Source organism: Platalea leucorodia, assembly GCF_965183815.1.
Source record: "Platalea leucorodia genome assembly, chromosome: 18".
NCBI classification, from domain to species: Eukaryota; Metazoa; Chordata; class Aves; order Pelecaniformes; family Threskiornithidae; genus Platalea; species Platalea leucorodia.
The window spans coordinates 9,648,505-9,673,466 of record NC_138840.1 but is presented as its reverse complement, the minus strand read 5'-3'; the positions used below and the strand labels follow the sequence as shown (position 1 = coordinate 9,673,466).

General features: G+C 57.9%; 2 protein-coding genes across 7 annotated transcripts; both read right to left on the bottom strand.

Moving 5' to 3' along the window:
* Positions 1-136: 136 nt before the first annotated feature.
* On the bottom strand, positions 137-14,220 carry ZDHHC18 (zDHHC palmitoyltransferase 18). 6 transcript variants are annotated; one of them, XR_014230119.1, is made up of 10 exons: positions 13,962-14,220; positions 11,362-11,522; positions 9,337-9,486; positions 7,804-7,941; positions 7,263-7,311; positions 6,692-6,794; positions 5,085-5,194; positions 3,734-3,833; positions 1,190-1,282; positions 137-260 (listed from the first exon to the last, which is right to left on the bottom strand). XR_014230119.1 is itself a non-coding variant. In XM_082329651.1 (9 exons), exons 1-9 carry the CDS (start codon positions 14,216-14,218, stop codon positions 1,241-1,243), a joined length of 1,110 nt encoding a protein of 369 aa, XP_082185777.1. In that variant the 5' UTR covers positions 14,219-14,220; the 3' UTR covers positions 454-1,240. The 6 variants fall into 6 exon arrangements, 5 of the variants coding, with proteins under 5 accessions (XP_082185777.1, XP_082185779.1, XP_082185778.1 ...); XM_082329651.1 differs by lacking the exon at positions 137-260 and having other exon boundaries at positions 454-1,282; XM_082329653.1 differs by lacking the exons at positions 137-260; positions 1,190-1,282 and having other exon boundaries at positions 1,748-3,833; positions 6,585-6,794.
* Positions 14,221-14,954: 734 nt separating this feature from the next.
* PIGV (phosphatidylinositol glycan anchor biosynthesis class V) lies at positions 14,955-18,891 on the bottom strand. The gene is made up of 3 exons (XM_082329650.1): positions 18,764-18,891; positions 16,211-17,368; positions 14,955-15,353 (listed from the first exon to the last, which is right to left on the bottom strand). The coding sequence occupies exons 1-3, from the start codon at positions 18,848-18,850 to the stop codon at positions 15,048-15,050; spliced, it is 1,551 nt and encodes a 516-aa protein (XP_082185776.1). The 5' UTR covers positions 18,851-18,891; the 3' UTR covers positions 14,955-15,047.
* Between the last annotated feature and the right edge of the window lie 6,071 nt (positions 18,892-24,962).

Genomic DNA, 24,962 nt, shown 5'->3' with positions numbered 1-24,962 from the left:
CGGATGGGGCGGCTGTATGGCTTTGAGCTTTGAACCCGTCCCGGCTCCCAGAGCGGGCTTGGAAAAGCTTTTCCTTGTGCACGGCTGCTTTCCCCCCTCTCCTGCAGTGGGAGGGAGGAAGGCACCGCCGCGTAGCCCTGGCGAGCGGAGGCACTCGTGGTGGTCATGGCTGTAGTCCTGGGCGTTGCCCGCGGCGTCTCGGCTCCCCGCAGGGCGCTCCACGAGAGGCGGAGGGCTGCAGGCCGCCAAGGCTCTTGATACTGGATCGACCCAGCGTGAGGGAGAGGAGAGGGGAGGAAGAGAAAGAGAGGGTTAGTGCCAGAAATACAGGAGTGATGCGCAGCAGGGAGCAGAGCGGAGGACCCGGGCTTGGGGCAGAAAGGGGAGCCAGGCCGGGATGGAGGAGAGTGCTGGCAGACGCGGGCAGGGAGAAAGGGGCAGCCTGGCCCCATGGCGGCCGCTGAGGCTCGGGCAGACGGGAGCCCGCGGGGTTCCGCAGGGAGAGAGCGGGCAGGGGGGCACAGGAGGGAGAAGGGCAGCTCCGCAGCCCACAGTGACGCAGGGCTTCGTCGATACGTGCTTTGGAAGGAGCTTACCGTGGCCACGGGCACGTTGGAGGAGGAACCTGGTGTTACAGAGGAAAACAGGCAGAGGGGGAGGGAGGGATTGCGTGAACCACAGAGCGGGTCAGAGCTGGGATTAGAAATCCGTTCCGGCCTCACCGCTCCTCTCTTCGGGCCACAGCTCGCTCCAAACGCTAAATCTCTGCATCAGTTGGGGGCTTCCTCCAAGCCCATCGTGGCAGCTCCACCGAGCACAAACCACCCCGGCGTGCCATCCAGCAAGCCCCGGGCCTCAGCCACACCGCTTTCCAAGCACCACCATGCACACGCATGCAGACCAGGCGGCTCCATCTTGTACCAAGCCCCAGCACAAAGCCGGAGGAAAACACCCCTCTCTTCTTGCCACAGCTGCGGGCAACCCCTCTGCCATGCAGCCCTGCACCGAGACGGCAAAACCCTCGCGCTGGTGGGATGCCAGTGGGGTACTGGTGGGACGGACAGGGCACACGGCACACAGATGTCTACACAACTGGAGGGTGATGGGCTCCGTGGACAGAGCTGGTCATGCAGCGGAGACGAGATGGGTCGCTCGAGTGGATGACAGGGAAAAGAAAACGCTTTCTTACCAGCTAACCCTCAGAAAGCAGGGCTAACGTCCAAGGAGGGGGCAAATCCCGTCAGGCTGTGCAGGAAATGGCAAAGTCCTGGCAGGCATCCTCCTGGGGAAGACACCAGAGATTATGCACCTCCATAGCTGCCGGTATGGCTGGAGAGGGCTGGGTTAGATGCGGGGACCACCGATCCCGGCACGGCCCTAGACCGAGCGAGGTGGGTGGGAAAAGGACGGTCAGGGGGCCGCTCCTGCAGGAAGGGGACCAGCAAGCGGATGAGACCCTGCCCAGCCTGGAGACATGGGACAGAAAAATCCCTTTGTTCCAGCAAGAGCCACGGCAGCACCGATTGCTGCCAAGCATCCCTCGTAGCCCCGTCCTGCAGCAGGCTCTAAGAGCTTCCATGCAAGGCCTGGGCCTAATAAAGAGTCCAACTGCCACCTGACAGATGTTAAATGCTGAGACACCTGCCCTCTTCTGTCTTAAAGGAATAAAATAATAATCCAAGCAATTAACTCTTTAAAAATATAATTTTATTATGTTGAGTAACAAAGGAAACGGGTTTAAATAAAAACAGGAAGGAGTTTGGCCCCTGATAACCCCCCCACACTGCTCCTCTCTCCCCAGCACCAGACCCTCTCCCCCAGCTCGCTCGCCCCAGCCCCACGCCTGCCCCAGACGGTAGCGCCGGGGCTCCTCCGAGGCGGGGACAGGGGACATCCCTGCAGGAGAGGCGGGGAGGGACGGGCAGGGTGGCCGCTCCAGATGCGACACGGGCAGTGTGCTAAAGCACCCAGCCCCTGAGGTGGCACGGAGCTGCGGCTGGCAGAGCAGCACCGGGAGCTGCCCCGGGCAGCGAGGGCCGTCTGCCAGGCTCCGGTAGAAATTCAGCAGCCTCCACCACCGAGCTCTCACCTCAGCTCTTCACGGAGGGGGAAGGTAGAGATGGTGGCCACAGCAAAGCAGCACCAAGATCTCTGTGCAGCCAGCCAGGAACGTAAGGCCAGGGGAACCTCGTGCCTCTGCCGTCCCCCAGCGCGCCCTGAAGCTGCGTGCACTCAGTGTGCGAAGCACAATGCTGGTGGATTCAGCGGGGACAGGCTGCCCCCGCAAGCGTGCTGCCTCTGCCCGAGGTTGCAATACATGTGGCTGATCCACGGAAACCTAACCAGGCAGCTTGATGCAAAATGCTGCAAGCCTCTGTCCTGGTGCTAACATGCACAACACTACCTGCACCGAATATAAAATGTTCTAGAGAGGGGGGAGGAAAAAAAAAAAAAAAAAATCTACAAATTGTGCAAAAACATCCAGCAGCTTTTAATGACACGATTCAAGTATTGCTAACGAGGTCTCTGACTCTCCCCTGCGCACGCTCCAGTGTCAGCGACGCAGAGCTGGCTGCCCGGCCCGGCTCTCCCGTGCCTCTGCAGGCACTGAGCGATGCTCAGGGATGAGCCCAGGCAGAGGGGAATCGCTCCTGAGGTGCTGGGGACAGCCCTGCTCTCCTCTGCCAGCCAGGAACCCAAACCAAGAGCACAACCTGGGGTTATCGGAGACCAGCACCCGCTCGCTGCTTCCTCTGTGAAACTCCACCTGGGAAGGGTGCGACCCTCAGGAATTGAGGCACTTTTCTGTTGCCTTTTGGTCTCCTACAGACAGGACACAGCCAGCCTTTCCTGGCAAGCTAAGGTTCCCAAATCTTACAGCTGTAGCCTTGCCAACCAGCATCTCATGATGAGAGCCACGGAACACTGCATGTTTCTTCTTCCCCGTCAAAAAGGGGGGGTCATCCTAACTTGTGTCCTTGCTGCAAAAAGTCGTCTTACTGCCTGGCAGGGCCAAAACACAAAGGGTTCTTCAGCACCGCCTCAGGGACCAGCCAGAAAATAGGATCAACAGCAGCTGGGACACCTTCCATGTCTGCTGGGAGCCAGAGTCCTCCCAGCTGAACAGCCCCAGCTTACCAAGGCACAGCAGCTTCTGGAAAAGAAAAGCCGCTCCGGCAGCAGCCGAGGTGAGAACCCAGCCATTAAGAGACAGAGCAGCCCTTCCATGTCGGCACAGGGGAGCAGGACATGACCATGGAGATAACAGGGATACCAGGGAACTCATGCCTCCCCCAGCCCAGAAGATGAGGCGTGACAGCCCAGCTCAGAGTGGGAACCGTCTGCCAGTCCCCACCTCCCACCCTAGGCCCAGCTCACTACTCCCGGCAGGAAACACAGCGACCCCCTGGAGCAGATGCTCCGGGCTCTGAGGTCCGGTGCCTCCCCAGACCTATTTGCTTCCTTTCTGCACAAGTCTGAGGGTCTTGCATGCTGTTGGGCTCTGTCAGTCAAAAGTCCAGACAGGCCACATCACAGTGAAACAAATAAACAATAAATAAATTTTTAAAAAAAGGCAACATATGGCTCGACTGAGTCTTTGGCAGCTCTGCATCACAGGGCTGTCCCGCCTGAGGCCAGGGAGATGGTAAGAGGGGAAGGTACTGGCTGGAGCGAGGTGCAGGCACAGCAGGCACTGGGCTACATCACAGCACTGCTAGGGAATGCCTCCTACCATGCTGGTGTCAGTTTTGGCTCCAAGGGAAGGGATGTCATTCTTAGGACTGGACGGGGTCCCGACATCTGGCTGGATAAATCCTCTTCTGTCTATCAAACTGGAAAACAGAAAGGGAAGGGTGCCAGGGGAGAGGGGTTCAGGAAACGAAGACTCTGAAGACAGGAGCTCACAAGCCACAGAGAGGGCTCTCCTCGTGGGAGCCGCTAACCAAAGCACCGGCAGGAGCGTGCTGGATAACAGCTTCCTGCCCATTAGACAAACCACAAACTTATCACACAAGCCACCAAACAGCCTTTAGGCAGGGAAAGCTTTGGGTCACCACAAACCCAAATGGGAACTGGCGAAAGGTCTTCACAACAGGAAAAGAACATGAATGAGGAAAGAACTGGCGTAAAACACTGTTCTCCCCACAACCTCCCAGAAAACAGCTCGGCTCCCTGAATCCGCAGATTTACCATCTCTGAATGGCAGCACCGGCATTTCGGCACCTCTGAATCCAACAAAAAGCTCGGGGGTACTTCACAGAGCAGGGCCAGACAGAAGTGTAAAACACATTGTGCCGCTGGCTGCACAGCCTCAGACACCCTCAATCCAGTTTGGATTTATGCGAATAAACTTCTCTCAAGGATGCCCACAGGCCCCAGGAGAGGCCGAGAGCTCCCAGCCAGCGCGGGGATCTTCGCTCCTGCAGCGCAGCGCATGGGGACGCCGGCCTGATCCTGCCCAATTGCACCCTCTTGTGACAGAGCCGCGATGATCCTGTGCTGCAGGCACCCGTGCTTCAGGCCCGAAGCTTCCTTGCATCTGCAGCGAACTGCCCGCCTCTGCCCTTGTTTTAACACCGGTTCTGGTTAACTCACAGGTTAAGAGCGTTTGGTAGGATGCTACTAAGCATTTCAGGTCATCTAAGCGTTGGTAAAACCCAGGGTCTCTGCACTGCCCAGTGCCGATCTCTGCTGGCTGCCTGCCACGATGCTCGGCCCTCAGAGTACAGGAGGAAAAACACGTGCTAGAAGTACTGCCACTACTGGCATTTATCATCTGCTGCTGAGCCCTTTGGTGCCGTTACTCTCCCCTTACTGAATCGCAGGATGGGTCTTATCTGCAAGCTCCATGAAACAATTACAATTCATCAAGCTCAAACACAGGAGAAGCAACAGTTATATCTCCTACTTATACACGTCTCCAGCCTTTCTCTGCAGAGACTGGGAAACTGTTTCCTCCTCCTCAAAGCAGATGTGTTTGTGCTGACACAGTCTCCCCTGAATCGCAATAAATCTGTCCTTTCCAAGGCCCTCTCACAGAGCAGGATGCAATTCCCAATGCCGTGGAGGTCAAAGGCTCTTACCTGGGATGGAATGGTCCACACAGCACCGCACAGCAGTTTGTGAGGATACTTTTATGGCTGTAGGGATTGGCAAACTCTGAGCCCCTCTTATTTGACCAGGACCCTTTGATCTGAAAGGGAAAGGATACACACAGATTAGGATAGGGAAGATGTGATGGCAGATAATTACAGGATAATGGACTGGGTTCAAATCCTTGCTCAAGAGGTGGAAGGCTTGTCTTACTGCAAATATCCTCCCCCTCGTTGCTTTAACAAGCAGGACAGCCGCAGAAAGGCAGCCAGAGGAGACAGCAATATGCTGCTCCTGCCTCTGCCAAGGTTCGGCCGTGCAGCTCCAAAGCTGTGCCCTCCTCATGCTGCATGGCAACTTGTCAGTGTCACCGGCTTCAGCGCCAGCCTCCTCCTCCTCCCCTCGTTCTCCACTAGGCTGAAAGCTCATCAGCGCAGGGCCCTAGCCCACGGTCCCTCCTGGGCTGCTCAGGCCGAACAAACAGCAAGGGGATTCCCAGGCCATGCTGCAACAGGAGGAAACAATCTGTCCCCACCCTGAGCAGCTGCCACGGGGACTCTGATTTCGAAACCCCGGTCACATTAAGCGTAGGCACACACGAGTGGGCAGATGCTATACCTGGCCTCAGGCCCCTGGCTGCAGCGAACCATTTACCATGACATTTCCTCCTTTTGTTTTTACTTCCTCTCCCCAGTTGCAGCATAAGGCTGGCAACGTGGGCAACGCAGCCAGAGAGGCAACTGGCCACGCGCTTCGGACTTGGTGCTCTCAGTACTGGGGTGTGACCTCCATTAGCTTCACTTACGTGGCCTTGCGCATCTCTGCCAGCACCTCTGAACATAACAAAAAGGTGGAGAGGAAAGGGGAGGGAAGAAAGTTAAAAAAAAAAAAAAGAAGGGATGCAAACCTGCCTTACGCAGTGCTGGAAGCTTCCAGCAAGGATTACAGGTACTTCTGGCCAGAAGGGTGAATTTTGATTCCAAGGATCAGACAGATCCTGCTTTTCCGTACAATCTGCCCTGCTCAGGGTACTCATTTGGCCCTTGGAGTCTGCACGCACCCCAGACTTTGAGGTAAATCTCATCAAGAGATGTCTGTGCATTATTTGGTTATTAGACATGAGGAACTGATAGAGACAAAGGGACTTGCCCAGGGTCTCAGAGGAAACCTGTGGTTATGCGGGATGCTGAATTAAGATCACCCATGTCCCAGGCTAACACCCAAATAAATCTCTGGGGCCAGCCTTCCTTTTTTAATCTCGGAACTCCTAATCTTAAGCTAACTGGAAAAAACACACACGTGACCTTTCTAACATCGCAGTGCATGACCCCCGTAGCCTGACGCTGCCAAGCAACACGTGTTGCAGTCCCCTGCTGCTGTGTGCTGCTTTCCCCCCACTCAGCCACCTGAAACTACAGCCTAAATGCCTTGGGCAGGGGCCGTTTGCTTTGCAGTGGATTATCACAGGCAATGCAGGCAGCATGCCTTACCGAGATACTGCACTGAGGCAGGCAGCCAAGGATCCCCTGAAAGCCTCACCTCTGCTTAGGAAGGACCGGGACCGGCCCTGCAGAAGGACAAGCGTCCAGGTACTTACATCTTCGTTTGTCGTCAGGTTGGAGGCGACTAAGTAAGTGTGAAAACCTGAGAGGCCCAAAATAGACCAGACTGAGAAAAAACAAATCACCAGCTCCAGCACAGTGAAACAAAAGTCAAGGAAGTCTCAGGGAACAAAATCATCCTGCAAGGAGAGGCAGAGGACTGTTTTGGGAGGTATGCGCCGTGACCACACACACTGGGCCGCAAAAACATCCCAGCGAGCTTCCCATGCCCCGTGCCATTCTGCAGGCATCCACCAAGGCACAGCCTGTTCCAGATGCTTCCCTTTCCACATAAACTTGCAAACTGGGAAACAAGTTTGTCACCCACTCTTAGTCCCCGGCGGTGAACTAAATAAGGAATTAAAGGTCTTCCCAATTTGGTGATGTTATCAGTCTACAGATGAAGAGATGCCTGTCTGCCCCAACCAGGTAGCTAGGGGACTAAATTAAGCTGTGGGAAGTACACGAATGTGACCCTACAAAGAGCTCATTGCACTTCTGTCACACAATTAGCATCGCTGCACCAGTGCTCGACAGTCTGAGCAGCTGATGGCATCAGAAGGATATCTTGCAGGTGTCGTCTTCAGAGTGGCGAGGAATCCATCTCTCTGAGAGCCTGCAAAGCAAAACGGGACAAGGAACAACATCCCATCAGGCAGCCTTGCATCTCCAGCCAACACTTCGCTCCTGAGCAGGCAGCCACCCTCCTGTGAGCCATATGGATCTGCCCGGCTGCCTGAGAAACACCTGCAGTCTAACTTTACAGAAATGTCAGTGCAGAGACACAGCTCCAGAAGATCTGGGGCTGACAGGCAAGTCGCCTTCCCCGCTAGGTTAAGAGCGGATGCACCCACCAGCTCAACTGCTCGGGAGGGGATAACCCAGTCACCAGCTCTCAAGGTCTCTCTGCAGCGAGGTGCAGGGTGGATCTGTGGTTCCCTGCAGTCTGAGACCCTGTTTATTCAGGCCACCGGCACCAAAAAGCCTGGTGTAAACCAACCAGACCCTTCCCATGCCCCCCCCAACAGCAACAGCGACCCAGTGCTGCCTCAAGTCGTCTGGGGCCAGGAGCACGGCACACGTTGCTGCTAGCACCCACGGTACTTACGCAGAGTGAGGTGGGTGACAACGCAAGCGAAGATGAAGGCTGTCAGGAAGGAGAGGGAGAGGATGAAGGCGTAGAAGTAGCGATAGTTGCGCTTCCCCACGCAGTTGCCCACCCAGGGGCAGTGGTGATCAAACCTCTCTGAAACAAAGGGACACAGTGAGGACTCCTCCCACCTCGCACCCCGTAACAGCGAACTCTGCTGAGCCTCCGAGAACCGGGGGCTACACATCGAGCTTCCACCCACCACCCTCTCTGCCGCAGTACGTTAGCAAGAAGTTTCAAGGAAGCACTGTCGCCTGCTCACATGCCCTTTTTTTATCATCAAAGGCCAAACCCTTCCTCTCACCAAACCCTGCATAAATACTAGCCTTGTGACTGGTAACATCTACCATTACTAAAACTGAAAGAGAGCAGGCAAAGCACGGCAGTTTTTCCAGTACCTAGCAGCACTGGGTGTGTGCACGCAGCATCGCTGCTCCCCTTCTGCTTGTCAGCTTCCCCACCTTCTTTGGAGCAGAAAATAATTTTCAAAGTTACAAAGATACGCCTCTAAAACCACAGAAACTGCCTGGGAACCCAGGGTAGGTGCAATATATCTGGAAACGCTCCCGACTGCCTTCTAATGAAAGGGCTGCATTTCAGACTAACCGGACCGCAGTAACCGTCCTGCGGGGGACATCAGCGCAAACAAAACCCATCGCACACAAAGCAGGCGCACACCCGCTCCTCCAGACAGCTCTTCTCCAAACACTGCCCCAACCGTGGCTGCTTCCAGCGGGCCGTTCCAGCGTAAGGAGGAGTCACGGCCACCCCTGGCTATCCCCAAACACGCAACGCTTGGCAACTCCCAAACTTCTTCTCTTAACCAGTCTTGGGGTCTTGCGACCGCTCGCGCGTTGGTCGCTCCTCAGGCTGCCCCAGCAGCCAGCACAAAGCCTCTGCATCCACGTGGCGCATGACCAGGAGCAGCCGCACGAGGTGTAAACTCTCCGGGCATGTCCCTCAATCGCATGCCACCCTGCCGCCAGTTAGAGTTGCTCTGGTGCAGCCGGGAACCTCCCTGCCCGCTCCCCTGCAGCTGCCCTACGCCTGCACCTGCCTGTGTGGAGCCGGAGACTTTTCTTCAGGTCTTTGTTCATTCCCGCCTGCCCCTCCACAGTCTGATGGCACGGGGAGAGGACACAGAAGAGCTCAGTCAGCATCTGTGGTGGTGTCTCTACCAGCCTGGCAACAGCAAGGCCACAGACAACAAGGAGCCTGCAGCAAACCTTGTGTTTGGTGGGGTCCTTAACTGCGTTTTGTGGTACAGTCCTCCCAGAACCAGGGAAAGCAGAGACATGGAGTCTTGGGCGTGCTGCCCTGAGCCACTGCACTGGTGTTGCTTTCATTTTAAGCGGGAAGAAGAAAGACCACTCAGTATCTCGCTTTATAATCCTTTACAAGAAGCAAAAGCAATCTGTCCAGGAACACAAACCACCCCCCAACACACATACGCACACGAGACATCAGCACCCTTCCACTTTCTGGGCTTACCAACACAGTTGTCGCAGACGCTGCAGTGAGAGGTGCGTGGAGGGCGGAACATTTTGCAGGTGTAGCAGTACTTGAGTTTCACCACATACTTATTTATGACCACTTCCATCGTGCGGGCTGGCGGGCGATAGGTAGAGGTACCCATGCTGTCTGCAAGGGCAAGGAGGGACAGTCAAACCAGTGCAGGCAAAACCCAAGCCCCCGCATCACCCCGAGGTGCTTCCTGGCAGTGCAAGGGATTGGCACGTGCTCTCCTGATTTTAAGCAAAAGCTAAGAGGTGGCTCAGCCTACAGGATTTGTTGCAGGGTGGACAGCCAAGAACTCGTCAGCTCCTCACAGCATTATTTATGTCCTCTCCTTGGCCATTCAATGGCAACGCTGCTGGGGTGCCAAGAGGAAGTAATATCTGCCCAACGGTTTGAGAACATAAAGCAATTTATAAATAGTGAGCATAAAAGCAGCAGTGTTAACGTGCCCAGCAACATCAGCTCATCCCTGCCTGTCTAACGGATCACAACACAAGGAGGCAACATCATCTGTTAACGCACGTGTGGTTCCTCCTCTGCTGTACGCATCCAAGTGACAGAAATCGGGAGACGGTCACGTTAGGGTAACCTCAGCAGCAGCATTCCCTGCCGCTGCCAGCACACAACTCGCCAACCCGCCGCTGGAGCCAGCAGCTCACGGGGCTCATTTCCATCACGGCGGGGGACGACAGCGAGCGGGTCTCGGCTGCTCCAGGCAGATTTCATTAAAATTTGACACGTGTATGTTAGTAGCACAAGAGGATTCCTCCTCCTCAAGGTCGAAATCCAGGATTTTTAGGGACACCGCAAGTCACATCTGTGTGTGCTGGCACTTCATTATTCATTGGGGACTGGCAGCTGGAGACTGTTTCTCTGCTCAGCAAAAGCATGAGCTGGAAAACCTCTGTCACATGTGCAATTTTGGGGCTTATTCCTTTATTTAAGTCACTCTTGAAAGAGCACCTTTCCAACTCTGATGAAGTCTTTGAAAATAGAGATGTAACAGGGAGCATGTTAAGAGGATAACAAGTGGATTATATTAACAGTAACAGCTGGCACATCAGGCAGCATCTGCAGCCAGATTACTGCTTTAGGCACTTATAAATAGAAACATGGATAACCACTCTGAGGATATTTTAAAACCATTTTTTTAGTCGGATGTAGAATTATTGCCTTGCAACTGTCTTCAGTGGGGCAGATTCAAGTTGTCTCACATTAGCTTTGCTAAAGCATTTGTTACTATGGGTCACCTCAACAAGGTCCACAGATCCTGGATGCATGCACCTTCTTGGCCACCACCAAAACAGCGTGACATAGCAGGTTTTAAACAGGGACAAACATTAGCATTCTGTTAGAAACCACTACAATAAAGAAAACCTTGCGGCACAGCAGACTCAATGGCAAATCATAATCTTAAAAGGCATTTATTCCTAAATTAATTATCCTACGTCCTCACCACCCGTATTTTGCAGAAGAACGTACAGGGTCAGATTCCTCTGAGTTCGGACAACGTTCACATTAACTAACGCACCGTTATGGAGCAGCACAGGCACTCTCGCTCATCTTCAGGAGCCTGGCAGCGTGATTCTGAAGGGGGAATCTCACGCTCCCCCAGCTGCTGGTACACCGTCCCCAACAGCATTCGTGTTTAGCACACCGATGCCGCAAGCTGTCCCTTCCCGAGCTCTGCACAGGGCTGCTGCCTGCTCAGGTGTCATCCCGAGCGCAGGGACAGGTACAGTCCCGACTCGCTGTACAGGGCTTTGCCAGGGAAAGGGATGGGGCTAAACAGAAAGGAAAATCACCTCAGCTTCTCTGCAGATCCTCTCTCTGAAGCACTGCCTGCTGCGCTAGAGGAGCCTGTCACGCCTCTCTCACCGGCACTCGTAAAGCACTGTCAAGCCTCATGATCTGATACTCTGGTCTTTTTCCCTAGAGACTGAGCCCGAAATGTGTGTGGCACTGGACCAAACACAGAAGAAGGAACAGAAGTCTCACCGATCCGCTTTTCCAGGTCTGCAGCCTCACTTGGGGTGGCTCTGGGCAGGATACCCGGGTCTCTGAAGCTTGTCTGGAGCAGGCAGCTGATGACGAAGAAGAAGAGGACGGCTGCAATGATGGGGATGGCCAAGGTGAGGTGACTGGCAAGGAAGGGGCAGCTGTTAAAAGGAAAGAAAAAAAAATGCATTGTTAGCAACCATCGCTACAGAACCAGCTCTCAGCTGTGACGCTACACGCTGAGTTATCACGGGGTGGTGGGCCAAAGCGCTGCTGCTTTGCAGAGACCTCTGGAACAGCAAGAGCCAGCCCAGAAAACACTGGAGCAGCACTAGGAAGACAGGGTCTTTAGCACAAAGACGGCAGCACAAGCCCCTGTACGCAATCTCTTTGCCCTTCTGAAGTCCCAGAATTGCATTTCAAAAACCTGTCAGCTGCCCCAAAGCCTGGTCACCTTCCGTAACAGCAGCATCGAGGACACGTGGAGAAACACCCCAAGCTAAGCAGGAATCAAAATCAGCACGAACGCAAACCCGTTTGGTCCAACGTGTGAAGCTGAGAGGGAATTTGGCTTCGATTCAACACAGCTTTGCTGTCTCTGGATGACTCGCGTGCCCTTCATGGCGCGCCAGATGTTTGGATGGGGACACCTTCCAGCACTGACGCTGCTGTGACAAGCCACCATGCATCTCAGCAGATGATACCCGCTCCTGGGCTCGCTGTGCCACGGCCTGGGGCTCTTTTTCCACAGATGGGGACCAGCACGATCGCGCTCTGCATCAGGGCAGCTCCGTTACTCGCAGCACGACAGATGAAGATGGCCGAGGAACACAGCTCTTTGCACGGCGCAGCGCCAGAGACCCCTCCTGTCCCTCACTCCGCAGAGGGATTTGCTATTATAAGCACTGATAAGTACCCAGAGTTGAGTGCAGACAGACAAGCTGCTTGAGCCCTGATGTCTGCGGGCAGCGCTAAGTCTCAGTAACGCTGCGAGGCAGTTTGAGAGGATTAAGCAACTTTTGTTTCAACTCCCAAGCTCAGCTGTCCAGAACAAAGCAGCCACCAAGCAACAAAACCCCTTCAGCCCGAGACCAACGCTGCTGCCGAGCCCCTCGGTCACCTCCCTGACGGAGGGACAGAAAGGTCTCCGAAATGAGAGGTTTGAGCTCGTTGCCACCCCTTTCCTGGGAGAATCTCTGGACCCCACTTTCCCCCATCAGGCAACAAGAAATCATATAAAAAATGTGAACTGTAGACACAGGCAAGATGTATTTGCTACACATCTAGCAAACTGTAACCCATACAAGAGAAGCACGCTGCTAAAATAACAACCTGGAAAGCCCCAGGGCACATTTAACCAAGAAAGAGTGACTAGGCAAGAAGGGAGGGCAGGGCAGACGTCCTCTGCTTGGCCCCGTACAAAGCAGTTACTGTGCTGGTGCTGCCCAGTAGTTTCAGATGCAGCAGAGAAAGCTGTCACAGGGGCACAGATGACTCTAAGAAAGGAGTTTTCACATCGGGATGCCGTTACGGCCTCCCACAGCTGCTTGCTCCTTTCAGCTCATCTCAGAACTTCTAATCCGATCAAATACCTTCATCTCCCTGCCCGCAGCCTTGGGCAGCTTTACTCTGAGACTTGCAGAGATAACGCCGTGATCCAAAGGCAGGCGTGACCCCCCCTGCTCTGTACAGTGGCAGGAAAAACAAGCTCCCTCCCCTCCAGAAGCGCAGAGGCAGGACAGCAGAAGCCCTGAGAGGTGTCAGTAACCAACGGTGCTCCTTCCCCGGCTTCTCCGGGCAGCGCAGGACCTAACGGGGTGCTCTGGGCTCTCCCCTCCCTTGGGGCGCGGGAGCGGGGAGCTTCCCAGGGCCAGCCTTCCTCAAGCAAAGGGGACCGGGGGAGGCGCAGCTCCCTCCTCCCTGGACACCGCTGCACGAAGGGGACAGCTCCAGTGCAGACCCTCAAGGTGGGACCCCAAAGAATTTCACCATTTATCAAGCACCTTTAGCAGAAACACTGTTCCTGCGGCCACTGCGGACCAGGCCCTCCAGTCTCGGGGGCTTCCTGGCTGCAATTCCGGACCAGTTCTCTCCTCGGTGGCAGGAGGGGAGACTGGGGTGGGTATTTAAAGACCAGGGGGGCATACTGCGAGGATGTCAAACCCCTTCCCGGGGCCAGACTGAGCAAACAAGGTCCAGGGCAGCCCCTGCCCACCCCTCGCATAACCGCACCTGGGGGCAGGAAACGGGGAACCAGGGGCTGCCCGCAAAGGGGGTGCGGGGGCTGTGGGGTGCCTGGGGGCCGTGGGGAGAAGGGAGGGACACCGGGGCACCCGCGGGGGGCAGAGGTGCCCCCCGCCCGCCTCCCTCCCGCCCTGCGTGGGTGGATGCCAGCCAAGCCGCGGCTCCCCGCGGAAGGAGGGGGACAAGGGCCGCTCAGATCCCCCCGCGGGGAGCGGCCCGAGGGGCAGACCCGCACGGCGTCACCCCGGCGGGGCCGGGGGCCTGACCCGAGGGGGGGGCAGCGGGGGGACGGACCCCGGAGCCCCGCAGGCCCCAGGGCGGTGCCCGGAGCCCCCGGCCCGGCAGCGCGGACTCACTCGAAGGCGAAGAAGAGGCCGCTGGTGGCCAGGATGAGGCCGAGGGTGAGGGCGAAGACGCCGCTGTGCCGCGCCAGCATGAGGCGGCCGCCGCAGTAGAAGCGGTTGCGACCCGGGAACACCTCCCACTTCCGCCGGGGCCGGCGGGCCGCTCCGGGCCGCTCCGGGCCGGCGGCTGGCGGAGGCGGCGAGGTGACCGCACCCGGCCCCGGTGCCGCCGCCCCGGGCGGGATCTGCCGGTACTCGCAGTCCTTCATGGCGCCGCAGCGCCCGGCCCGGCCCGGCCCCGCCGCTCGCCCGCCCCGCCCCGCCCCGCCCCGCCCCGCCGCCTCAGCGCCGCGCCCCCTGCCGGCCGCGCCGGGCGCCGCCCCGCCGCGGGAGCGGCCTGGTCCCGGCAGCCCCGGCCCCGGGGCAGCGGGGGCGAACCCCCCCGCTCCGGGAGGCGGGACACGGCTCGGGCACCGACCGCCGCGCTCCCCGCCCCGCGAGCGCCGAGTGGCAGCGCCGGGCCCCCCTCCGCGCCCCCAGCCCCGCCCCGCCCCGCCCCCGCCGCCCCGCGCCCGGCAAGGGCTCTGGAGGAGAGGGAGGCCCGAGCGAGGCCGCAGGGCCCTCCCTGCCCCCGAGGCGGCTTCCCGGCGGTGCCCCGACGGATGGGGATCCGGCAGACGCGGACCCGCGCCACGACCGACTGCCCGGCGGCGGCACCCCCCGGTGGCGGCACCCCCCCGGTGGCGGCACCCCCCCGGTGGCGGCAGTAGCCCACCGGCGGCAGCAACCCCCCGATGGCGGCACCCCCCCGGCGGCAGAGGGCCCGAGGCGCAGCCCCCGCCCCAGGCAGCGCCCAGGGACTTCGGCCGCCAGCAACAGGCGCCGAGGGGCAGGAGGCTGAAGCATCGCAGCGACGAGAACGCGCCCGTCCCAGACGCGGCCACGCAGCACCGCGCACGAGGAGTAACGGAGGAGTAACGCCTTTGCAACCGGGACAACAGCACCATTACGTGTCCATCAGGCTTTTTAGAAAAAATGAGTGTCAATCCCACCCAGCGCTTCTGCCCCACGACCCGTCTGTAGCAACGCACACCCTCGCTATGTCCAGGGCAAGAAGTTGCAGTGCAGAACCAGTCCCAGCAGCCAGTAGGACAGGAAGAATCCCAGAACGCATTTGCTGAGGGGCGTAATTAACATGCAGTTCAGCAGCAGCCTCACAACGGGGTTTGCAGAAGTCCCTTTCCCACAGGAACCAGATTTACCCAGAAGAGACTTCTCGGAGCGAGGTGCTGCGCTTTGATTATCAGTCCCTTCGCTCCTGAGTAAGGGTTCGTATTCGTGAAGCAGGTGAGCAGAGAACCAGTACAGGATGGGAGAGGAGGAGCCAAGGAACCGGGTCAGCACCTGAAGACGACAGGCAGAGCAAAAATCACATAAATGGCAGGGCTCCGACTGTGCCCAGCCCGATCCCGAGGCACGGAAGGAGCCATCTACCTGCCTCAAAACAGACTGCTGATAAAGGGGATTTATATGCTCAAATACGGCCCCACTTCATGGTGCTAGCATTTGTTACATTGAAATGAAACACCTCTCAGCTCAACCTGCTTTATTTATTAAGACATTTGTGTAAGCAGTCAAGCGGTCCCCAGGTTTTGGACAAACACGGTACCCAACTGTCACCACCTCGCTGAAATCCTTGTCACTGTCCCGCTCGAGAGCCGGGCAGGGGCAGCAGCTTCACGGGAGACCTGAATCTCACTCTTCAATTATCTTGTCACTGGAACCCCCAACCTTTGGTGCCACTAGCTGTGTCCTGAAAAGACCTTCAAACGCTTTCTAGAGGCTGGCGGCAGGCTCTAGATGCTTTCATTGCCATCCATTAAGCTCGGCCCAACATGATAATGAGCCGGTATCCCTGTCCTGTGACAGCCCATCAGCAGGGCTTGGCAAGCCCGGCCTTAAGCACGCGTCGGATCCACCCAACACCAGCCACAGCCTTTGATCCCCGTCCCGGTGTCCTCGTCACACTGAGCTCCTGGCAAGCTCTCTTCGGGAACTCTCCAGCAGAGCGGAGGAGCTAACTGGCTTTGGAAACTCTCTGTGGAAGCAGCTCCGAAAGAGGAAAGGCAAAGCTTTTGGTTTGCATTGCCCTGTGCTGCCCCGCAGCTGGGACAGCTTCAGGCTGCGACTGTCACTGCCTCAGCCACCATGCTGCATTCCCCTGATGAAATGGCTCCTGTGTGTTGCTATGAACGTCCTACCTGCACGTGCATGCAGAAGAATCCAAACACCAGCAGGACCGTGGCATGGACCACGTACACAAAGACAGCAGGGCAGCAAAATCCAGCTCTTGGTTTCCCCTCTTCTTCACTCTTTCTTCTCGCTAGACCAAGAGTTAGGCAGTGCCGGGGGTTTGCAGTGACGTAGGTCCAGGCAGCCCACGAGCCCAGAAGAGTGACAGGCAAAGCAAGCAAGAAATTTGGTATCTGTCTGAGCTCAAAATACCTTAGAAGGCCCACATTCCAGTAAGCGTCTTGAATATAGGAATAGACCACAGGGAACCGCTGGGAGCACCAAGGGGGTTTAACCCCGTTCACGGCCGCCAGACGATAGCCCTTGTCCAGAGCCAGCTGCAGCAGCGGCCTGGGAACAGTCTGCTCCCGGCCGGTGCCAGGACTGCAGAACCTCACGTAGGCATAATACTGAAATAAAGCAAAAGGTAGAAAAATCCCGGCACACACCAGAACCGCTGAAGATGCCAGGCTAAGGAGCTGCTTCCACAATGGAGGGCGCTTCCTTACCAATCCTGAACCCACCTGGAGCTGGAGGGCAAAGCATTTACCGCGGGAGTAGAGGAAGAAGCCAGCATTAACAAGCCCGTTGGCACGCACCCCAGCAGCAAGGGAGAAGAGCAGTCCACTGAGCCAGCTCTGCCCCTTCTCCAGTTGCCACATGGCACTGAACGCCAGGAAGGCAAACATGCTCTCCGAGTAAGCAGCTGCCATAAATACGTTGGCAGGGCTGACAGAAAAGAGAACGGCAGCAAGGAAAGCCACCCTGCGGCACTGCAGCACGACGCAGCCCAGCTCATACAGGGCAGCGGCTGCCAGGACAGAAAAGAGAGAATTAAGGAGCACAGCTGATAGCAGGAGGCGGCTCCGCAATCGCAGCAGCCGCTGCAAGGGCCAGAGAGCCCCCTCGGCCACGGCGCGCACGCTCAGGGGGTACAGCGGGAAGAAGGCGCAGTTGTGCTCGTACAGGTAACCACGCTCGGCGATGAAGAGGAAATGCTCCGCATCCCAGCGCGAGAGGCCTCCCAGCAGCCGCTCCACGAGCAGGTCCCACAGGCCAGGCTCCGACAGGCGAGGGGGACAGAAGGCGTCTGCAGCGTGATCTGGGATCAGGAGGTTAAACAGAGCCTGGAAAAAGAAGAGAGGATTGGAGTCCAGCAGACGTCCTCTTGTACGCTACTGAAAGCACCAAGCGGGAAGAGAAGTCCTGGGTTTCAAAGGGGAGAAGAGGAGCACAGAAGCCAGGCTGAGGGGCTTTGCAGCAAGGACGCCTATGACTGTGAAAAGGTGCAAACACATCCTTTTGAACTGAATAAAGCTCTGGAATGTATCCAGCATGAATCCCCATGGAACTGGACAGGGAAAGCTGCTCAGCCCCACGCCCAGGCACATCTAACTGCGTACGCTCACACCAGGTACCTCTGCAGCACCGGTGAGCCTCCCGGTCTCCCCAGTTTGGCATTATTGTCCCAGCTGATGTACAAGGGAGAGGAGACAGAACTAGGGAAAAACATTTTCCCAGAGCAAACTGATGCAGAAGACAGCAGCCGATTCCCAGGCCCCCTCTCCAGTCTCTAGATCACTCCATCGCCTCCGCGGCTCAGTGTGCACCAAGGAGTTTGCTTTCCAGGGACGAGCAAGCAGAATGCACGCACCTCTGCCTCCAGGAGCCTGGGGTGCTGACCACGTTTTAGAAGATGAGAAAAAAACCCAGAGAGCTCGTGAGATAGGAGGTACGCAACTTAATGCGTTGTCACGTAATTCCAAACGAAAATGTTTTAAAAAACCAAACCCCCAAAAACCCTCAGGTGGTAAGTTTTGTAGCTGAACTACGTGTAGATTGGGATGAGTCCCCTGCAATAAACTCAGCGTTGGCAGAGAAAAGGCCACGCTGAACAAATCGGGACTAGAAGACAGACAAAGCCGCTGTTTTACCACGAAGCACACGTCTGGTCTAACCAGGCCTCTGGCATTTGTAACACCGAGTCCTTCATCTCGGCTGATGGTTCCACTCAGCCCTCCCGGGGGTGACCGGGGCGGCCGCGATCTGCCAGCTGGCCGGCCGCCGCTGCTACAGAGCCTTCTCAGGCTGACTTGGTTTCAGGAGGCCGTGGCTACAGCCAGACTCTGCTGGCTGCCTCGGTACGCACAGGTAGGATGGAGAGATCAACCAAGCCCTCCCACGCTCAGAGAAGGGTGTCTCTGGAAATGAGCCTTGGGAGGAATGTGCGAGAGGAGATTATTGTTCCTCTTCTGTTTGTTATCTTCCTCTCCTGCTGCCAAAGCGGCCTCTTGCAACAGCAGCATGAAAACGCAGTAAGTTACAAGGAAATTGATGTCATTTTACCTAACAGCAACCGGCCTCCCTGGATGCAGCCAGTCTGCTGCTTCTCCAAAGGAGGAGATGATTTCCCAACCAAGCAGAACCAGCTCACGGTGCGCAGGGCAGTACTGAAGGGAGAAGCCTTGGGGCACCAAACAACAGAGGTCGCAGCACCTTCGGCTGGGGCACAGGAGACTTGCCTGCAGCAGAAGGGTCAGGGCTCTGCAGCACACCGCGAACCACGCGACCTCTCGGAGGCGGGGGTCTGGCCCGCTCACCAGTGCCATTCTGAGCAGGAGGGCTGTCTCAGCAGGTCACTGCTGCCAGGGAAATTCTCCCTCCGGTCTTGGAAACCTGAATTGATAAACAGAGAGGACAGAGACAGAAAGGTACTTCTGGCTTCAGCCATGTTTGTAAATTATGCGCCTTTGTTTACTATCAGGCACTTCAAAGGGCTGCAAATCGCTGTGAATGAGAAAGTCACTTATGAAAGAGACCACAGATCTGGGAGATGACGCAGAAGACCTCTTTGATATTGTTCCTATTAAAAAAAATTTCCCTGACTTCTTAACCTTGGCAGGATGCAGAGGAAGAGCAGTTCTAACGTACTCTCAGCCCATTTCTTACCGGGCCAGTGTAAATAGCAGCAGCAGACAGGCTCACTGGCCTCCTCGGCGGCTGCCGCAGCAGAAACCCCAGCGGCTCAAGCCAGGACTCCGCCAAGCATCTACACACACATTCGAGTTCCAGTGTGCTGAATGGGATTTAAACTTTTTTTTTTTTTTTTTTTTTTTTTTTGGAAGAGAGACAGAATTAAAACGTGGACACTGAGCACAACATCCGTGTAAGCAGTTTGCTGACCGGGGCTCGCAGCCAGGCACGCTCTCTCCTCTCTCCTGCTCTCTGCCCTGCGTTTGCGCCCGGGAAGCCGAGGACGGCTTTATTCAGGCTGCCGTGGCACCGGCCCCAGCAGCTCCGCCAGAGCGAGGCCAAGGTGCCTCCTCAGACAGGCAGGCTTCCCCCCACCCCTTCCATCGAGCGGAGACAGCTCCTCCAGGCCGCGAGGCTCGCCCCGCTCCACCCTCTCCACCTGTAATCTTCCAACAATTCGGCAGGGGCCCTGGTCTCCAGAGCGAGGGCATCTGCCTGTCGGGAAAAGGGCACACGCGCGGGTGGCTCTCTTCCACCTCTTCCCTGCAAACCTCACCTGCGAGATTTAAAACACTTTGTGCAGCCTGACTGCTTTCGGTTCTGTATATTCGGGATTGACGTTCTAGGACCAGCTATGAAAACTCCTGGCCCAGAGCCGCGACAGGCAGGCAGTATCTGTTAGGCAGCTTTTTAAGATAACGCATTTCTGCCGTTGGTTGCCCAGCCACCAACTGCTTTTCAGTTTGAGAAGCAGAAGGCCTGCAGCTCTCGCTAGGTTCCGATGACACCACATCCTGCACTGTCTCCCACCTGCCGTCGTTCTGATCCCGCGCCTCACAACACGGAGATCCCCACGCTGACCACCTCAGGATCTAAAAACACGCTGAGGTTTTCCTATTCCCATTTTACTGACGGAGAAAAAAACCTGGCAGGTTAAAAACCGCATGAGCGAGCAGAAAACAAGTCATCAGCAACGCAAAAACCAAGACCCAAATAGGCTCATTTGTAGTTCCAGTCCCTAACCGCAGGATTCTGCTTCCTCTTCAGCCGCATACAAAAGTTCTGGGTTTGCTCATCTTCTCCTCTTGCTCCAGAGCATTCACGGCTCCAGACAAAGCAACCGGTGGGAGGCACATTCTCCTGAATCACGAAGCTGCAATGTTATTTTAAGAGAGGGGATACTTCAGCCCAGCTGTAAATTCTATTAAAGCGCATTCGCAGCTGCAAATCCTATTAAAGCACAGCGGCAGAAATTGTCTCAGCACTTTAAATATTTTTTAAAAAGCCGAGGAATAGCTTCGCATGAATGCGCCGAGAAGGCTCAAAGCAAACAGCTTTAAAAAGCCCGTTCCTGTCACGATGCCGCACACCTTGTAACGGAAAGCAGCGACGTCTGCAGAAAGCTGCAGCCCACAGCCGCCGTTCTGTGGAGGACACGGCGTCCGAGCCGGGGCGTCTCTGCTCCGGCAGCGCTGCAAGAAAGCGCACCTGCACGGAGAGAAAAAAGGACACGGAAAGGCAGAAGCGGGTTAAAAATATTTCAGTAGAAAAAGATGCAAAGTCTTAATGAACATTAAAGACGTCTTTCTCTCCGTGTCCTGTGCTCCCCTTTGCTCTCAGATCGAATTGCGTTTTGCTCGCTCTGGAAACGCTGCTAAAAAAGGACGCGAATGCAAAGGCAGCGGAGGCCGGGTAAGGCATCGTGCGAACCAAACTGCGAATTCAGCAGGGGCTGCGAAGGTGCAGTGGAGACCGGTTGCCACCCGGTGGCGGCAGGCGCTCGCCACAGCGGCCTCTCCCCCGCCCCGGCCCCGGCTCCCGGCCCCGGCCGGGCCGGGGGGTCCCGGGGAAGCGGCTCCCGCCTGCGCCCCCGCCCCGGCCTGGGCGCCCGCTCCTTCTGCAGCCCGCTGCGGTTCGGGAGGCGCCCGGCCCCCCCGAAACCCTGCCCCGAGCAGGGCGCCACGGAACCGACCCGACCGCAACCGCGCTCGCCTGGCGCCGCTCTGCGGACCCGGGACCTCGCGGCCGCTTTCGGCCACCGGCTGCAGCCCCAGCACCGCTCCGCCCGGCTCCGGATGGAAACGGGAACGTTCCCGCCCCTCCGCCTTCGGGAACGGCTCTGCGCGCGAGCAGAACCCGCGCCGGACCAAACCCAACCTGGCGGCGCGGCCGGGACGGCGCGGCCGGGACGGCGGATGGCGGCGCGGCCCGGGACGGCGGATGGCGGCGCGGCCGGGACGGCGCGGCCCGGGACGGCGGATGGCGGCGCGGCCGGGACGGCCCCGCCAAGCAGCCGCCGGGGCTGCGGGCCCGAGCGCGCCGCCGCGAGCCTCGCGTGCCGCGGCCGCTTCCCCGCGGGTCTCGCCTCTGCCCCCGCCGCCGCAGGCAGCGCCGGGACGAGGGCGGCTCGGCGTCGGCGCGCGGCCCGGCCTCCGGCGGGACGCGGGCGCTCGTGCCCCCGCCGCTGGCGTCGGGCGGGCGAAGCCGGCACGCGGCGCCGGGCCGGGCGGGAGGCGGAGCGGCCTCCCCGGCCTCGGGAGGGGCGCGCCCGGCGGAGGCGGGGGGCGGCCGCAGCGCTCCAGGGGCCGGGGAGCCACCGCCCGCGAGCGGGCGACGACCCGCGGCTGAGCGGGAGCGGGACCGGCCCCGGGCGAGGCCTCCCCCCGCGCCCCGGCCCCTCCGCAGGGCCCCGGCCGCGGCCCCCGCGCCTCGCCCTGGCTCCCGCCCGGCGCCGGGGGCCCCGGGGCGCGGGGGGGGGCGGCGGGGGGGGGGGGGGGCGGCGGGGGGCGGTGCCCCGTGCGGGAGGGGAGTGGCGTGGTCCTGCCCCGCCCCCCGCGGCGCGCGCGCGGCCCCGCCCCTCCCCCACCTGAGCGCCCGGCGCGTGGCTCCCGCGCCGGCTCCATCCCGACGTCATCGCCGCCCCCTCCCGCTTCCGGCCACGCCTCTTCCGCGGCTGCGCGCGCCCTTGGGCTGCGCGCCGCGTCACGCGACGGCCGGGGGTCGAGCGGCGCCATCTTTGTTAAGGGCGGGCGGCGGCCGGGGCGCTCACGGGCCCGGCACGGGCACCCGGGCCCTGCCCCGGGCCCTGCCCGGCCCTGCCCTCCCCCGCCCCGCCGGGCTTCCCCCCGCTCCTGGCGGGGCCCGCGGGGGCCGAACTGAGCGGTTTTGTTTAAAAAAGAAAAAAGCGGGTGCGCCCTTGCAGCGCCCGCGGCGGGGGAGGCTCCTTCCCGGCGGCTCCGGCCACGGCGGGCGCGGGCCCCGAGCGCTGCCCCGCTCCCGGCGCCCACGGCCCGCGTCCGGCCCGGCCCGGCCCGGGGCCCGCTCCCCAGCCCGGCCACCAGCCCCCGGGGAGCCGGGCCCGGCCGCGGGGCGGGGAGCGCCAGGCCTCGGCTCCGGGGATGGCGCCGGTGCTGGGGGCGCGCCACCGCAGCGAGGGCACGGCCTACACGCGCCTCTTGCCAAAGCCCATTAAGCAACATCACGTAACAATAGCCGGTAATAAGTGTGTGTCATTACATTAATTACTTACTATTACTAGAGGGGGGGCAGGTTTCCCTCAAGATCTCGTCCGCGTGATGACAGAAGCGTCGGGTTTTGCTTTCGCCCTGACCGAGCTCACGCTTGGCTTAACCACGCCGCCAGCCCGTGGCAGCGCCGCTGGGCCTCGCGCCCGGCCCGGCGAGGAGCAGCGAGGCTTTGTGCTTAAAACGGGCGCGCCGCGGCCTCGGCCTGACCGTGTCTGCTGTGGGAACGGAAGAGAAATCATCACTGCCAACTGCGTCTTCAAGGGAGACTCCCCGAGGGCTTTTAATCAGGGCTCCGGCTCGGGAACAACTCGGGTTTTCTCCCTTGCTGGTAAAAACAGGCAGCGGCGGAGCGGTCGGGGTGAAAGAGGTGTTCTGAGGAATGCCTGCAGAAATGGAAAGCTTTGGGTACAAATCGGGTCAAAGCATCGAGGATTTGCATTCTGGGCAGCCGAGTCGAGGTTGAGATCAGGTGTGGCTCTCAAAATAGTCCCTAATTACAAACTGTGAACACTGCTTGTTCTCATTTTACTAATTTCTCATCTCTGCTATTTTTCTTTTAACCATTTTAGAAGCACGAGCGCTGTGCGCGTCTGCGTGCGTGCAGGCGCTGGGGGAGCAGAATTGCTCCCCTCAGATCAACCGTTTGTCTAAATACTGGTGAAGCGGGCAGTTAGTACCACTTGTGGCTGTTCTTCCCCTCCCAAACGTCGCATTCGCTTATGATTAAATTCACCACACACGAACGCGGAGGCCGTACGTTACCTTCTTCAACCTTGCTGCGGCGGTCCCTTCTGTTTAGAAAAAGAAGTAAATTTTTTACATTAATCAGATTAAACAAAGCTCCTGGAATACAGAACTAAATTATCAGAGAAGTTGGTTTTAAGTCAACAACCTTGTCGCAGAACGGCAAAGTCCAGCAGAACTCTTATCTCGCGGCTTGCTTTCCATTCAGTATTTTCTAAAGCCAAGGAAGCCCAGCACCGTTCCTGTCCCTTCAGAAATCGCCCTTTGCCAGCCAAAGAGCTCCCGCAATTCCTGCTGATACACAGACTTCTCAGAAAAGAGGGGGTTTGATTCCGGCACCGTTACTCCCAGAAACGTGAAGTCTAAGGAACACAGCTACGGGAGGGCGCTGGGAACTGCGAGCGCCCTAGGAGAGGACGGGGATAAACCGAGGTCATTTCTTGAACAAAAAAAATACATTTGCCTTTTAAAAAGCTCCTCCTTTTTCTTTACCTAGCTCTTTGCTTAACCCAGCTCGGTGCCGTTCTAGCTGGCCTGCTTCTGTTACCAGTTGAGGATGAAGCTTCAGGCGAGCTAAAACCCCCGTTTACTAGCCCATGAAAACGGGCAGATTTTCACGTGAAGAGCCTGAACCGTGGCCGTTTGCTGGAGGGCAGCGGAGCCCTGCCCACGGGAAGAGCCCACACCACGGCTCCAAGAAAACCTGAGAAACGCGCGGGGAAGGAAACGTTTCCATTTCACAGAGCTGAAGGGGAGCCGCCCCCCTTCCCAGCCACGGCCCTTTTCGCCCCGCCAACGGCGCGTCGCTGCCGTAGCCTCCCCCCGCGCCGCAAATCCGTTCCTACCCGAGCCCAACTCCGTCGCTGCACGCGGCTCCGGAGCGAGGCAGGACTTCGTCAACCCCAGCCGCCGCCGCGCCCGGGGCCCGAGGCCTCCGAGCGCGCGTAAGGAGGAGCCGGCCTTCACCACCGCGTCCGCGAGACCTGACAGCGCTGACGTGACCTCCCCGCTCTGCTGATAAAAAAAACCCTTACAAACATCTTACGAAGATTTAATGTACATTTATTCTTAACACGTGGAACATATAGTATAAAGATTTCATACTGAATAAATGATATTCATTAAGCCAAAAAAGGAAAAAAGGGAGGAATTTACATCAAGTTTTTAGCTACATCGTCTGAAATACAAATATGCAGAATTCATCACTGAAAAATCTCAATTGTGTTTCTTCATCAGGAACTTCAACTGAACCTAGAACTTTTTCACACCTCGATTAGAAAGAAAACAAAAACAGGAAAAATAAACTATAAGTTGATTGGCTGCTGAGACAGCAATGACTTTATACACAGAGACCTGTACAGCATCCTCCAGGGAGGGATGTCTGGCAAGAGATTAAATAATTGTGTCTCGCTTTTGCAGGTCATCAACTCGTTAACTCGTCATACTATAAAGGGGCAGGGAGAGGGGGACAAAACTG

Excerpts from the sequence above, each read along its gene's own strand:
- PIGV (XM_082329650.1), bottom strand. The coding sequence starts at position 18,850 with ATGGCACTGGTGAGCGGGCCAGACCCCCGCCTCCGAGAGGTCGCGTGG. Across the intron at positions 17,369-18,763 it reads CCCTGACCCTTCTGCTGCAG|GCTCTGTTTAACCTCCTGAT; the intron begins GCAAGTCTCCTG and ends TTCTTTTTCCAG. Across the intron at positions 15,354-16,210 it reads TCTTCTGCATGCACGTGCAG|GTGCTGACCCGGTTCCTTGG; the intron begins GTAGGACGTTCA and ends TGTCGTCTTCAG.
- ZDHHC18 (XM_082329651.1), bottom strand. The coding sequence starts at position 14,218 with ATGAAGGACTGCGAGTACCGGCAGATCCCGCCCGGGGCGGCGGCACCG. Across the intron at positions 9,487-11,361 it reads AGACCTGGAAAAGCGGATCG|ACAGCATGGGTACCTCTACC; the intron begins GTGAGACTTCTG and ends TTGCCCTTGCAG. Across the intron at positions 7,942-9,336 it reads CGTCTGCGACAACTGTGTTG|AGAGGTTTGATCACCACTGC; the intron begins GTAAGCCCAGAA and ends CCTTTGTTTCAG.